Source organism: Pristiophorus japonicus, chromosome 12, assembly GCF_044704955.1.
Source record: "Pristiophorus japonicus isolate sPriJap1 chromosome 12, sPriJap1.hap1, whole genome shotgun sequence".
In the NCBI taxonomy this organism is placed as follows: Eukaryota; Metazoa; Chordata; class Chondrichthyes; family Pristiophoridae; genus Pristiophorus; species Pristiophorus japonicus.
Genome location: NC_091988.1, coordinates 31,936,690 through 31,952,558, shown reverse-complemented (window position 1 = coordinate 31,952,558; position 15,869 = coordinate 31,936,690). Strand labels below are relative to the sequence as shown.

The window sequence follows — 15,869 nt, the reverse complement described above, 5'->3', positions numbered from 1 at the left end:
AAGATGGCCTCCCCCCTAGTTGGTTCTTCGACATATTGGTCTAGAAAACCATCCCTTATGCACTCCAGGAAATCCTCCTCCACCGTATTGCTTCCAGTTTGGTTAGCCCAATCTATGTGCATATTAAAGTCACCCATTATAACTGCTGCACCTTTATTGCATGCACCCCTAATTTCCTGTTTGATGCCCTCCCCAACATCACTACTACTGTTTGGAGGTCTGTATACAACTCCCACTAACGTTTTTTGCCCTTTGGTGTTCTGCAGCTCTACCCATATAGATTCCACATCATCCAAGCTAATGTCCTTCCTAACTGTTGCATTAATCTCCTCCTTAACCAGCAATGCTACCCCACCTCCTTTTTCTTTTATTCTATCCTTCCTGAACGTTGAATACCCCTGGATGTTGAGTTCCCAGCCCTGATCATCCTGGAGCCACGTCTCTGTAATCCCAATCACATCATATTTGTTAACATCTATTTGCACAGTTAATTCATCCACCTTATTACGGATACTCCTTGCATTAAGACACATTGAAACACAAGAACCTGCAGCTTCTCGCAGTGTGTCTACCTCTGCACCTCCTGCATGAACTGAGATTGAGATTGCTGTTAACAAAAGGACTATTCCCAGGCATTCCTCTCCGATTGCCCGTTTGGCTGTTTCTGAGCACTCTGATGGTGGGTGTTAATGATCCCATCGCAGGACGCATTGTTCCTCAAGATGGCGTGAATTGCCGATCCCCTTTCCATTGTACTTGTTGCAGGCCCACCCTAGAGCCTGTTGCTGCCTCGGCGGTTTCGAAATGCCCTTGTCTGCCTGCGGGGTCCCGAGCCGCGTTCATCACGTTAACTCCCTGGTCCGTCGCCACGTTTGGACCGGGCCTGTGGCGTAAATTAGCTTGGTCTCCTCTTCCCCTGCTATAAAGGTTTGAGCTATCAACGCCGCCCCTTCTAAAGTCAAGTCCTTAGTCTTTATGAGCTTCATGAAAATGCCAGCATGATTAATGCCCTCGATGAAAAAGTCCCTTAACATCTCCCCCCTGCAGGCATCGGAGAACTTAAGAGACTGGCCAAGCACCGCAGTTCCGCAACGAAGTCCAAGACGTTTTGTCCCTCCCGACGCCGGTGAGAGTAGAACCGGTGCCGGGCCATGTGTACGCTACTCGCTGACTTGAGATGCTCACTGATCAGCTGGCTGAGCTCTTCAAAGGACTTGTCCGCCGGCTTTTGGGGTGCGAGCAGGTCTTTCATCAGCGCATACGTCTGTGGTCCACAGCTGGTCAGTAGATGCGCCCTCCGCTTGTCAGCGCTGTCTCTTCCAGCCAGTCCTTTGTGACAAAGCTCTGCTGGAATCTTTCCACGAAGTCGTCCCAGTCCTCACCCACACAGTAACGTTCCTCTGTGCCACCGGTGGCCATCCTCGTGGTTTGGTGATTCCCGTTTCTCGTCGCCAAATGTAGTGTCCCTGCACCTTACTACAAACTCACATGAGGTATGGATATATCAGACACGGTCACTCTGTGACCTTCACCTTTATTGCCAGGAGCAAGGCATGCTGACCCTGGGTGGGACCTCCCCTTTTCTACCTGGAAACCCAGGTGAGGAGTGTCTCCCGCAAGTTCACCCCCTGTGGTCAGGGTGTGCATTTCTATGGTACAGGTACAGTGTACATGAGTTACAGTTACATGACTATGTCATTGCAAGATGGTTCAATACATGACAGTGGGGATGATATATGTTATATAAGTTAGAATAACAAGCTTACATTCAATCCAGGAGAATTAGCATTATAATGATTATTATACTTAGAATGCGCATCATTAAAGTGTAAAGTTGTACTTACTCTTGCTGAAGCAACGAGGCTGTTCCAGCGTTTGCGGCACTGGTCGGACCCCCTGGGCTCATGGGACGCAGACAAGACGACCTCAGCTATCTCGCCCCATAACCTGCGGTATGCCCTTGGTGCTGGTTTCCCACCACAGGCCCAGCGGGAATGCACCTCCACCACGAGGGCCTCGTTGGCCTCCTCGGAGAAAGGTTTGGCCTTCTTCCTCTCTGTCTCCACATCTCTCCCACTTTCATCGCTGTCAGACATATTTCTCTATCTTTCTTTCACTCTCTCTCGCTTCTCTGTCTTCCTCCTCTCTATCTCCTCTCTCGATCTCTCTCCCCCTTCTGCACATGTGTGGAGGACCACGACCTCCCGAAACGCGGGAAAACATGGCCAATCAACAAAAAAAAATTTGCCTACCCTTCGCCATCGCAGGGCGATGTGACAACGTCGGGCTATCGCTTCACCCATTTCACATCGCTGGACTATTGCCGAGCCGAAAATCGCGATCCAAGAAATTGGCGATGTTCCAGTGATCATGAAGGCTGCAACATTGCTAAGGCTGGAACAGCGCCCATTTTTTGGGCCCTAGCGAACAAAGTGGTAAGTCTAGCCCTATAGTATTCTATAGCTACAATGTCCTTACAAAAAAAGGAACTACTTGGAAAATAATTAAGAGAAGCCAAAGGGACAACATTATCATCATCTTTGAGATACAATGGATAAGGTCATATTACAATGGAGGAAATCCCTGAGGGGACCTGGTCTTGCAAGAGTTTTTCCAAACAAAACCACATGATGCATTCATCATAAGAATATAAAGTACAGTCTTTTGTACAGACAAGGTGTTCAAATTTAATGTGCTACTACAACCGGGGCACAGTTTGCAGGACACTTCAATCTGCTCCATTAAAATAAAAATAAACAGTTTGCAGCCTCACCTCACTATTACAAATCCACAGGATTTTTAAATTCAAGATCCCGTTGAACATGGTTTGAGCTCTGACAAAGCTTCTCCCAGGATAGAGGGGGGTGGGGAGAGCAGGAGAAAGAGAAATGTTACAAGTGGCTTATAACAGAATTTTAATAGTAAACCACATTTTTACTTTCCAAGCTGTCAGCAGAAAAACTCTGGCTAGTATTTCCTCCCCACAGACGTGGTACATCAAGGCCAACTCCTGTACCAATGCCCCAGTGTATTTCTGCTAAATCAGCATACATCAGGACTTTTTGAAACTTTCCTGGGCTGTTTGGCACAGTACACCAGGTGGTGTATTTACACACTGGGCCATAGAAAAGTCGTAAAAAAGTTATTTCGAATCACTTAGCATAGGATTGATCTTGGATTTGCTCATTAGCACTTGAAAGATATGGAACATTTAGGAAGATGATTTAATTCACAAGCTTATAGAAGCTGACACAACCACATCCTGTTTGCTGATGTTTTTAGGGCAGCTACATTCTATGTCCTGATGTTCAATTGTCTTTGCTTTCAGCATAAGGATATTTCATGTAATTGCCCAACAAAGAACTGATGAGCACAAAAATGTGGCTGTGGTCAACATTTATTAAAAGCATCTTTAGAATAGTGATGAATAAGTCACAATGTGAGGCAGATCAGTATCAACAACAGTTGTGTGTCTAATGCTTTCTCTAAATACATTTTGTGGGATTTAGGATGGGTTGCAAACAGAAGAAAATGCTGGAAATCTCAGCAGGTCAGGCAGCATCTGTGGAGAGAGAAACAGAGTTAACGTTTCAGGTCGATGACCCAAGGGATGTTGCCTGACCCACTGAGATTTCCAGCATTTTCTGTTTTTATTTCAGATTCCAGCATCCACAGTATTTTGCTTTTGAGAAAATATCTTGGGTGTGCCAATTGCTAAAAGTTTATTCACAGCACTCAAGTTAATAATGTTTTGCAACACTTGTTCAAAATATTCCTGGTGCATCATTAAACTTCTAACACAGATTTTACATCACTTCTAAACTAACTGTTTGGAAGTAATTCAGACCTCCACTTACCCAATGGGCTTGGATTCCATTGAAATCTCACTGCAGCCAGATCATCCTGTACAGATTGGCTGAAGCAGAAGTTTCGGACCCGATCAATTGCATGCTCCCCCTTCAAATTCCCAACGGAGGAGCAATCTGAAGAAAATGTAACAGGAATTAGCCGTTTGCACCTCGGAAACTGCTTAAACTACTCATGTAATGTGCACTGTTCAGCCAAAGGTTTGCGTAAACCACAGCTCTAGTTAAACTCGGTCTTCACTATAAACCCAGAGCAAGACGGAAATAAATGAAAGTAGAACAATGATTTAAAAAGCACTTACAAAATTAGTAATATAGTTATTTAGAACATATTTTTGTGCAGATAATGATGTGAATAACCAAAACAATGCACATTTTGATGCCATTCATAATGATTTTCTCTTTACGAATTCACAAGCAGGATTTTGGACACAAATATATTCAGTAATAAGCGATGAGAGGTTTATGTGTGTGTGTGTGTTTGGGGGGGGGGGGGGGGAGGTAGAGAACTTGTGAAGCTGCCAAATAACTCATCTTCAAAATCTGCCAACAACAATGGGCTCCCTTGTTACTTTAGTGTCAATTTAATTTAACTCCGGCAGTCGAGAGAATATTTTAGCAATTAGCATAAAAGTTTTAATTAATACTCTTTGCCACTGAAATAAAGGGAAATGTGGTTTAAATAAGTTGACCTGTTTGCCTTATGTAGATGTGAAACAGCAGGTCACCTTGGAAACAGATGCCTTAACTCTAACTTAGAATGGCTGAACATAGCTAAACACAACTCCTCTCAAACAGACATAGATTAGCTGTCAGCATAAAATAAATCCTGGCTCCTAATTTCGACTCAATACAGACCAATTTCAGTTTTACATCCTTTAACTAAAAATAATAATTATGCTTTTGGGTATTTATTTACCTGACCATAGCAACAATGCAAACCGGCACACAGTCACTTCAAGTCAGGGATCTTGGAGAACGCATTGCAAAATAAAGATCACTGAATAGGAGAGGGATTAACTATTCCTCTGCATGGTGTGGTTTTAGTTAAACTCAGTGTGAATATTCCTGCATCATGTAGAGTGTAATGGGAAACAGGACAAACCCTGTGGGCAAAGTCTGTCTGTACATCCTATGCTGATTTAGTGGGAATTTATAGTCAGTTTTTATTGGCAGCTGACTGTGCTATAAACTGCACAGATTTTAAAACTACAGTAGCGCCATGTTTTCATTCCTCCCTAGTTATGGTTAATGCCGTGCCACAGACTGACCAACAGGACTTTGGGGTGGCACTGGTCCCTACAGCTTTTCCTCACTCTTTCTGGCCATTAAACAACCCCATTTGAGAACTTGCCCAATGAAGATGACAAAGTTTGATTGCCAGTCAGCTTTTAATGTACTGTTGATAACATTATGCTCAAGTATGCAACAACTACTTAAATACCTAGCACCTTTTTCTCTTAAAAAAGGAATCTGTCATTCCACATTATTGCTATAGTAGACCCAATAATTACCCCCTCCTCTTCCACCCTCCACATGCCATACAAACTCCTGATAAAGATGCAGGCAGATGACCTGGTCCCAAGATCTTTAAATGACAGCCATGTCTTTCTCCGTCTCCCTATGTAAAAACACTAGTTATGTATCTGGTATTCCCCAAGCTTTTAAAATCAGATCTATTCTTATATGTACATACAACAGGTAGATATACTGCATCAGAAGATTAATGGTTTATTTAAGGAGCTAATTTGGATGATATTTCTGCCAAACAAAAAAATTATACATCCATAAGGGAACATTTTTGTAACCTGGGCTAATAGGATTTCAGATGTTGCATAAAGTAGAAACTCAGTATCTGGCTCTGTATCAGCACTCCTATAGCCCACAAGGGGTCAGTTTCTGCATTAATGCTGCAACACTATTGTTAATATTTCAGACTGAGCCAAATTTTGAAGCTCAGAAAATATACTGATAAATCCTCAAGAAAGCAGATTTTGAAGCCTTGTTAGCCTGTACGATTTAAAAAAATATATTTTTCCACTATTCCTTTATGAACTCTCCTTGTGCAAAGTATCTTAACCACTGGAAAGGGCAGAGACTTGCTCTGAGGCCTCTGCCAATTCTCTGCCATTGCAAAGAGGTGCATGAGAACATCCCAAAGTGATTGCTCTTTTGGTTTTTCCCACCCTGCCTCCGGCCTCCACATGACGTCTCAGATGAGATTAAGAATTCATCAAGTGGAGAATTACAGATATGATCACTGGTCCTACCCCACCATTATCTAGAGCACGGGAGCCCCAACACTGTACCATCTTGCCCCTTCCTATACCTGTAATGTTAGCTTCTAATTTATGAAAATGTATATAAATATTATGAGCACAAGATTAAAACAGAATGGGTTTCTTTATTAATTTAGCCTCACATGCAGTCTTTCTTTCCTGCAATCAAGACCCACTTCACTGTAAACTTTTTAAAAACCAGAATTTCCTGTAATCTTCTTTTCGGAGGCTTAAGTCTGTAACACCAAGTAGGATTCATACACTTAGGCGCCGAAATTTCCCTCTGCCGGAAACGGGGCGCACATACCGAGTGTTTCATCTGCCCCAATGCATGAGGCCTGGGGAAATTCTCTGTTTTTTTTGGGAGCAGGGCGGATGTGATGTCATCAGCGGGGCGGGGCAGAGCGGCCGTCGTTAAGGGGGGTGGAAGTGCGGGCAGATCAGAATGGCCATCGCTCCGAGTCGTCAGTGCGATACAACGTCCTTCCCCTTCGGTTAAAGGGGATGGCCGCTGCGAACTTTGCAGCCACTTTAGTGGCAAACACTGGGTTTCGGCCGGGCCAGTGGCCAGATACCAGAGGGTGCCAGGCTACGTGTTGGCCACCTGGCCGAACCCGTGGCCACCATTGTCGGGCCGACAGGGCAGTCAGCCGATAATTCAAATAAAATGGCAGCCGCGACAGTGCGTCCTCCCATTTAAGGGCGGACAAGCTGCCCAGCCACAAGAAGCTTCCCACCGGGAAAAGCTGTCGGGGGCACTGAGCGGCAGGCCGATCCACTGGCACGGGCCAATTTCCCACGGGGGACGGAAAGGAGATCGGCGCCGGTTGGTAACGGGTCAACGGGACGGCAACACGAGCAGAGTGGGAGGTTCTCCGCCGGGAATATCCACGAGGGCAATTTGTAAAATAGCGGCCCCTTCGCGCCGACCGAGCGGTGAGGGCCACGGCTCTTAGAGAGGGACAATTTCAGCCCCTTAATATTCATATAAAACTGAGATCAGTGCAACTGTTCATGTACACGAGACCCTGACCTCCATGTTCTCTTCCTTCCAAGTTCTGGAAAGAACACAGGAGCAAAGAGTAAAAAGTTAAAGTTAGTGATTTCTGCTCCTCCTCACAAAGAACTTTGATGACAAGAAGGATCAATTGCAGAGATCAATATACAAGTGACACGATCCTGTAGTATGTAATGAAAGTTTACGATCAGAGGAGCAATGCAGAACCACACCTTAAAGCAGTCCTTAAGGAGAAACAAAAGGTATCAAGGGGTATGGGGAAAAAGCGGGAATATGGTGTTGAGATAGAGGATCAGCCATGATCATAATGAATGGCGGTGCAGACTCGAAGGGCCGAATGGACGACTACTGCTCCTATTTTCTATGTCTATGTTTAATCATCTTACCAGTCAAAAATATGAACAAAATTCTTTGGAAAAACAAATTTATAACATCCCATCCAATACTTTCTGTATGTAGCCATTAGAAATGTAGGTAAAAGAAAGTTATAGTGGGTGAGCACTGCCTAGTGAAAATGAGGGTTGTTAAAAAGCTGGAACATTGAGGGATAGCACACATTTTAGATAGTTTTTTTTCTAGCTTCAAACCGAGATCTGAAAATACTTGTGAAAACACGCCGTTTCCCAGCAGTTTTAGAATCAGTGATACAGTAATGAAATATTTAAAAGCGCACAGTTCTAGTTAAATATTAGGCAACAAAGTCATTGAAATTAAGCAGATATACATGGAAAAACTAAACAACCACTTGTTCTAATATAAGCCTTAGGCCACACCACTACCAAAGTACATACATGGGCAAAAGCAAAACGTGTTCACTGCAAATATCCATGGTAAATCACAGCAACATCAGCACAGGACATTGATCAGCCAGTTGCAAAATAGCATTTCTTGTAAATATCCGACTGGGCAAGAGGTTTTAAAACAGTACTTCAGAAAAATGTGTGTTTTCTCTGGTCACGTCATTAGAATTCCAACAATCAACATTTACTTCAAAACTTTTATGCTTTAAATTTCAATATTAAATAGGCATTTATGTAATCAGGAGGAAAAGAAAGCAAAGCTCATCTAACAAGTTTTTTAAGAAAGTAAAGGACTGAGCCAAGTTAGCTGATTTCAACCAGGGTAGTGGTAGGAGTGCTTCAATTGTCCATAGTGCCCCTGGGGAGAAGAGAGAGGGAGTGTGAACTGAGGCTGGGGTCGCAGGCCCTGATCTCTATCCTCCAACCCCTGGTTGAACGACTTGTGAGTGGCCATTGGTCAAAGACAGCACTGAGACTCGATTGAATAGCCTGCTGACACTCACTGTTAAAGTTCATACATGAGTAATAACTATTAGGGTAGGGTACTAGAGGCTGCCTAGTGAACATAGAACCATAGCCCAGAAAGAAGCGAACACCTCGAGGAGAAGAATATTTGCAGGACAAAAAGGAGAATTGTTTTTAAAAAGAGCACTTCTGAGAAAAATTGCCTTGTAATAAATCAAACTTCAGTTATGAATATCCTTACCTTCATATCGGAAGCCGGATAGCGCTCTACCATTATCCTGGAAGAGAAGAAATAAGGTTACTGTGAGGCCGACTGAAAATTTATATCCTTGAAACCATTTCATAGTTTAACGTGAAAACTGCACTGTGCTCCGACGCCTGTCAGCATTTTGATCCTGGCAGCGTTAGGTTCAATTTACCTACAGGAATGTCTATCTCAATATCCAGACATTCATGATTACAATGCCCTTTGAGGTCATTGAAATCCAACTGTTGTATTAGCCCTACCAGAAAATTCTAGGCTTAATTCTTCAACCAGTGAAATGGGTCTCCTCATTTGGGTCCATACTGCTATTCCACGTGCAGCCCAAAATCTTTAATCTGAGTAACGCTCAATCTCCCATCAATGCTGAGCAGTTAAAGCAACAGGAACACAATTATATCAGCTGTCCCAACCAGGTCCAGTTTAAATCCTTGCCTCAATGAAGATTCAAACTCCAATATTCTCAGTGGTAATGTTTCATCATCTTTAGCTCTGCCTCTATATGGGATCTGTGCTCAGTTCTCCCTGGAAATGTACAAATTCCATCCTCTTACTCAAAGGGATGACAGCAGTTGTGAGCAACAGAACATAAAAAAAGAAATTGATGAGATGGAGAAATATGAAACTTACGTATTTTGTAAATTTATACAATGTATTACTCAACTAAAGATAGTGTATTCCAGTAATTACAAACACACTAAACATTTCAAAATGGTAAAATAATGACACTGCAAGACAAAATATAAAGGATGCTGTTCAAGAGTCTGGTACACAATACAAATTAATTGCCTCCCCCACCACCAGTTAACATATCTGCTCCAAGGAAGTGAGCAGTCTCTGGCATTCATAAAAATTTGAGAAAAACCTTAAAATGTGGGGCTCATTTGCACTGGGTGAGATGAGAAAGTCTGCACTAGACAAACTGCAAGGGAAGCTGTGTCTGCTCAAGAATTACCTTGGAACATGCAACCTTCTCTCTAATGAAGTGAGTGTAATTACAGGTTTTTTCCTGTACAGCCAGATGCAAGCTGTGAGCACCAACATAACCTTCTCATCTATTGCATTTCAATTAGAAGGCATCTGTTCCCAATCTCATTTTACACAAGGAAAGTTTTTTACATTCATTTACACTCTTGTATTCTGGCAATTTAGTCCATTTCTATTGGCAACTAACATTTATGAAATATTGACAATTCAAACTACTACACCACATTTTTGGCTTGAATTAAAATTCTGACGGAGCAGAAGCCTCTGTGTAAACGTCAGGAAGCAGTTAATGTCTGTGTTGTGCCGATACTCAGTATCCATCATCCCAATAGTACAGCTGTTCCACCAGACTCTTGCAGAAAAACCTCTTGAGGGCTGCACTTCCATTCACAAGGCAAACATTATATATCGAGATTCAAATGTGTTTTCCATTGATTTACAGACTATTAGAAAATGTGTCCAGTTAGTTTGGCTGAAGTTCTATGAACATATGAATGGTTTGTGTTTCCGAAAGCTCCAAAAAGTACAATGGACAGTATGAAGGATTGGAGCAGGGTGGATAAGGGGGAACCAATGGATGTGGTGTATTTGGATTTCCAGAAGGCATTCAATAAGGTGCCACGTAAGAGCTTACTGCACAAGATAAAAGCTCACAGGGTTGGGGGTAATATATTAGCATGGATAGAGGATTGGCTAACTGACAGAAAAGAGAGAGTCGGGATAAATGGGTCATTTTCCGGTTGGCAAACAGTGACGAGTGGGGGTGCCGCAGGGATCGGTGCTGGGTCCTCAACTATTTACAATCTATATTAATGACCTGGATGAAGGGACCGAGTGTAATGTAACCAAGTTTGCTGATGATACAAAGATGGGTGGGAAAGCAAAGGACACAAAAAAATCTGCAAAGGGATATAGACAGGCTAAGTGAGTGCACAAAAATTTGGCAGATGGAATATAATGTGGGAAAAAGTGACGTTATCCACTTTGGCAGAAATAATAGAAAAGAAAATTATAATTTAAATGGAAAAAAATTGCAAAGTGCTGTAGTACAGAGGGATCTGGAGGTCCATGTGCATGAAACACAAAAAGTTACTGTGCAGGTACAGCAAGTAATCAGGAAGTCAAATGGAATGTTGGCCTTTATTGCAAGGGGGATAGAGTATAAAAGCAGAGAACATAAGAAATAGGAGCAGGAGTAGGCCATATGGCCCCTCGAGCCCGCTGCGCCATTTAATACGATCATGGCTGATCCGATCATGGACTCAGCTCCATTTCTCTGCCTGCTCCCTATAGCCTCTTATCGGTTAATAAACTGTCTATCTCTGTCTTAAATTTATTCAATGACCCAGCTTCCATAGCTCTCTGAGGCAGTGAATTCCACAGATTTACAACCCTCCGAGAAGAAATTCCTCCCCATCTCAATTTTAAATGGGCGGCCCCTTATTCTAAGATTATGCCCCCTAGTTCTAGTCTTCCCCATCAGTGGAAACATCTTCTCTGCATCCATCTTGTCAAGCCCCCTCAATCTTATACATTTCAATAAGATCACCTCTCATTCTTCTGAATTCCAATGAGTAGTGGCCCAACCTACTCAACCTTTCCTCATAAATCATGCCCCTCATCTCGGGAATCAACCTGGTGAACCTTCTCTGAACTGCCTCCAAAGCAAATATACCCTTTCTTAAATATGGAAACCAAAACTTTACATAGTATTCTAGATGTGGCCTCACCAATACCCTGCATAACTGTTAACTAGAGAAGGCCTGCTACATCTTATTGAAACTTATAAGATAATGAGGGGGCTTGACAAGGTGGATGCTGAGATGATATTTCCACTCAGAGGAAACTAAAACTAGGGTACATAGTCTTAGAATAAGGGGCCGCCCATTTAAAACTGAGATGAGGAGAAATTTCTTCTCTCAGAGGGTTGTAAATCTATGGAATTCTCTGCCCCAGAGGGCTGTGGAGGCTGGGTCATTGAATATATTTAAAGCGGAGATAAGACAGATTTTTGAGCGATAAGGGAGTAAAAGGTTATGGGGAGCGGGCAGGGAAGTGGAGCGGAGTCCATGATCAGATCAGCCATGATCTTATTGAATGGCGGAGCAAGCTCGAGGGGTCAAATGGCCTACTCCTGCTCCTATTTCGTATGTTCTTATGAAACTACTCACTGATTTGAATTCCTGCCACACTGTCCAAACATTTATATTTTAAAATATTAATTTCTTCATTTTTCTTCCACTGATCTCATGTGCCAGGTTATGAATTGATCAAGTGGATTGGCATAATTAGTTTTGCAACGTATCAATGCGCTAACCAGCGAATGCCAAGACAACAGTTCACACCCCCAATTCCACGTCTAATAAATTCTTGGACGATCAAGCCAAAATTTAACATTCACGAAAACAGATTTTTCCATTTTCACCATACAACATAGGAACATGATCTGTGTTCTATCACTGGGCTTTAAGACTAAAGTAAAGCATATGCTACTTTGCATAGGCTTAGGGAATTTATGCAGTGAGTAGCAGAGCTACACAGTCCAGGAAAGCCCCAAGTTTAATCCCTGGTGTATGCTGAATGAGCTGGTCTCAGTCCTAGCAGTGATGGTACAAAATTGGTCTCAGTGCACCTGGGTTCGAGATCGTAAAATTGACTGGATCTTGATTGTTATTCAACAACCCCTGCTGAAGTGTAGGTGCGTGGACATTATATAGGACTAGAATTTCCTCGAACGTTTCTGTGTAACTATGCCACAGGAGCAGAGTTGCACTGTTTTTTTCCACGGAAATTTGCGCATATTACATGCTGCCCCTCAATGATACCATCCGAAAACACTTGGCAGATTCCACATATACACTGACAACACCCAGCTCTACCTCACCACCACATCTCTCGACCCCTCAACTGCCTATGCTTTGTCACGCTGCTTGTCTGACATCCAGTTCTGGATGAGCAGAAAAGTCCTCCAATTAGATATTGGGAAGTCTGAAGCCATTGTCTTTATGCCTTGCCGTTCCCTAACCACTGATTCCATTCCCTTGCCTGGTTACTGTGAGGCTGAACCAGATTGTTCAAAACCTCAGTGTCCTATATGACCCTGGCCCGGGCTTCCAACTCCATATCCTCTCCATCATCGACCGCCTACTTCCACCTCCGTAATATCACCCGTCTTCGTCCCTGCCACTGCAATCTGCTGCTGAAACCCTTATCCGTGCTTTTATTACCTCCAGCCTCAATTATTCCAATACTCTAGTGGCCAGCCTCCCATCTTCCACCCTCAATATACTTGAGCACATCCAAAACTCTGCTGCCCATATCTTAACTCGCAACAAATCCCTTTCAAGATCCTCGCCTGGGCTGACAAGTGGCAGGTAACATTTACACAATGTCCATCTACAAGGAGGAAAGGCCCAACCACCACAACTTTCAATAACACCACCAAGTCCCCCACCCCCAACATCCTGGGAGTCATCAGTGACTAGAAGCTTTCTGCACCAGCGATATCAATAACATGGCTAAAAGACCAGGGCAGAAGCTGAATACTCTGTGATGAGTGCCTCATCTCCTGACCCTTGAAAGCCTCGCCATCATCTGTAAGGCTCAAGTCAGAACTGGGATAAGTGACCACTTGCCCGGATAGGTGCAGCTACAACAACATCCAAGAAGTTTGCACCATCACAAGTAATTCTGAAATAAGACAGAAATCAGAAAATTAAATTGGTGCTTTGACCTGAATTTCAGTAATAGCACATCACATTGTGAATTTGTTAATCTTTAATAGCAAACTTACAAAATTCCCACCGAAAACAATGAATCCTTTGCGTTTCAATGCAACACAGTCACTGGTTATTAACTGTAGACTTGGGAACAATTCCAGTACATTATACAGTCCTACTTCCATAAATTGGATTATATTTCAGAATCATCACAATAGCTATTGTGTTGGATTCTTATGACAGATTTTCTCACACTATTGTAAGTACCACCCATATGATAAACAGGGAAAAAAATCCTGACCTCTTCCTGTGACTCAGTGAGTAACCCTCACCAGTGCTATAGGAAGATCTGCATCAGCTGGGCAATCTCAGAGGATTCAAGTAATAACCCTCAATTATAGGGAAAGATAGCTAATGTTCTGGTAGATTTGTGACATACAATCATGCGCCACATTTTAATGATCTAATTTAGGAACCAGAAAACGGCCAGATACCAGTGAAAAAAATCTGCCACTTTTCCCAGAAAATTGCCTTTTTCTTTAAAGCTCATCTTTAACAGCCCAATCATGCTGGAAAATCCTCAGGTGACAAAATCCTGAACTCGAATGTGTTTCTTGATAGAAGTCCTGCACTGCAGCTGCTTCAGTTCTGTCATCAACCACACAGCTTACAAATTGCTCTTCTTAACTTCTAGTGTTGCAAAAGGAACAAGGTTCTTTCAGTCAGTGGCAGTTGAGTTACTGCTTAATGTGGGCCAGATTTCAAAGGACACGTAGCCTCCCATTATTATCTGCCTAACAGTCTTGCTTCCAGAAGCTTGGTTATATTTCAGAATCATCACAATAGCATCTTTCTTGCTATTGTGTTGTGTTCTGCTGAGTGATTTTTCTCACACTGCTGTGCCACCTGATGATAAAGAGGAGGGTGGAAAAAAACCCTGATTTCCTTCAATGAGAATTCTCACTGGTGCGTTACTGAGACGTGTAGCCCAGGAGGTCAACATGAGACGGACAATTTCAGAAAGGGCACAAGGGGAGGGAGGGGAGTTCTAAAATAGACCTCAAATGATCATTATACAAGAACTGGAAGTGGGCATACAAGGGTTGGAGGCAGGAGTGACTTCAGCTGTGACATCCTCCAGTTCAATCGCTTGCTAACACTTCCCATCTAGGCTCACACAAAAAGAGTAGCCATTTAGGAAAGATACGCCAAATACCCATGGGACCAGACTCCACATGCTTTTGTCCCAAGCAAAATCTCCTATCCCAGTTGTTCCTCCATCTTCACCAGGCTGTTTGTAACCTTGGCACCCTATTCAATACTGAGCTGAGGCTCCAATAATCCTCTCCATCACAATGATCGTCTACATCCTCTTCTTCTTAGGCAGTCCTCCAGAGTCAAGGATGACTTGCTTCCACACTAATGAGTTCTAAGGTGACGAATGAGTCCAATGCGGGATATACAGACTCTGTCACAAGGGGGAACAGGTGGTGGTTGAAGGGACGAGTGGGTGGGGTGCTTGGTTTGTCATACGCTTCTTCCACTGTTTGCGCTTGACTTCCGCGTACTCCCGAAGAGATTCGAAATATTCGCTGCCTTCTCAGATGCTTCGCCTCCACTTTGAGCAGTCTTGGGCCAGGGATTCCCAAGAGTCAGTGGGGATGTTACATTTTTTCAAGGAGGCTTTGAAGGTGTCCTTAAAGCATTTTCTCTGCCCTCCTGGGACTTGCTTGTCATGACAGAGTTCGGAGTAGAGCACTTGTTTCGGGACTTGTTTGCCTACTTCCACCTTGATAACATCACTCATTTCCACTGCTACCTCAGCCCATCTGCTGCTGAAACCCTGATCCGTGCCTTTGTCATCTCCCGATTCGGCTATGCCAAAGCTTTCCTGGCTAGCTTCTCATGCTCCACCCTGTGTAAACTCCAGCTCATCTAAAACTCTGCTGCCCATATTGTATCTTGCACTAAGTCCCACTCATTCATCACACCCGTCCTCACTTACCTAATCCATGCGTTTAAATCCTTTCATAGCCTTTCCTCTCCCTGTCATTAACCTCCTCCAGCTATATAACCTTCTCCCACTGAACCTTTCCCTCCTCCCTTTGCCTTACCATTGCCTGATAGCCCCTTCATTGGTTTGGCACCCATTTTTTGATTATGCATCTGGCAAGCACCTTGGAACTTTTTCCTACATTAAAAGGTGCTATATAAATTCAAGTTGCTGTTGCTGAAGATTAGAGGTGGGAGGGGGAATCACCTCCTTGAACAAGACACAAGGTGATTATATAGCAACTATTCTCAGCATTCACAAACGGACCAATTACCACCACCACCCCCGCATGCTTTTACTCCTACCAGTTCTATTCCCTCTCCTAAAAGCATTGAATTCTTGCTGGATATAGCTGCAAAGAATCCTCCAGTACCTTATCCAACTGGTCATGTTTCAACCTAGTGGTGGCAAGCTATTCAA

At 43.2% G+C, this 15,869-nt stretch overlaps 1 protein-coding gene across 1 annotated transcript in view; it reads right to left on the bottom strand.

The window, feature by feature from the left end:
* il17rd (interleukin 17 receptor D) overlaps nucleotides 1–15,869 on the bottom strand; it is a 99,900-nt gene that overhangs the window by 58,409 nt on the left and 25,622 nt on the right. The window contains exons 2-3 of the mRNA XM_070894697.1: nucleotides 8,670–8,706; nucleotides 3,858–3,983 (exon numbers count right to left, since the gene is read on the bottom strand). Of these exons, the coding sequence (XP_070750798.1) occupies nucleotides 3,858–3,983; nucleotides 8,670–8,706 (163 nt within the window). The remainder of the gene's footprint in view (nucleotides 1–3,857; nucleotides 3,984–8,669; nucleotides 8,707–15,869) is intronic.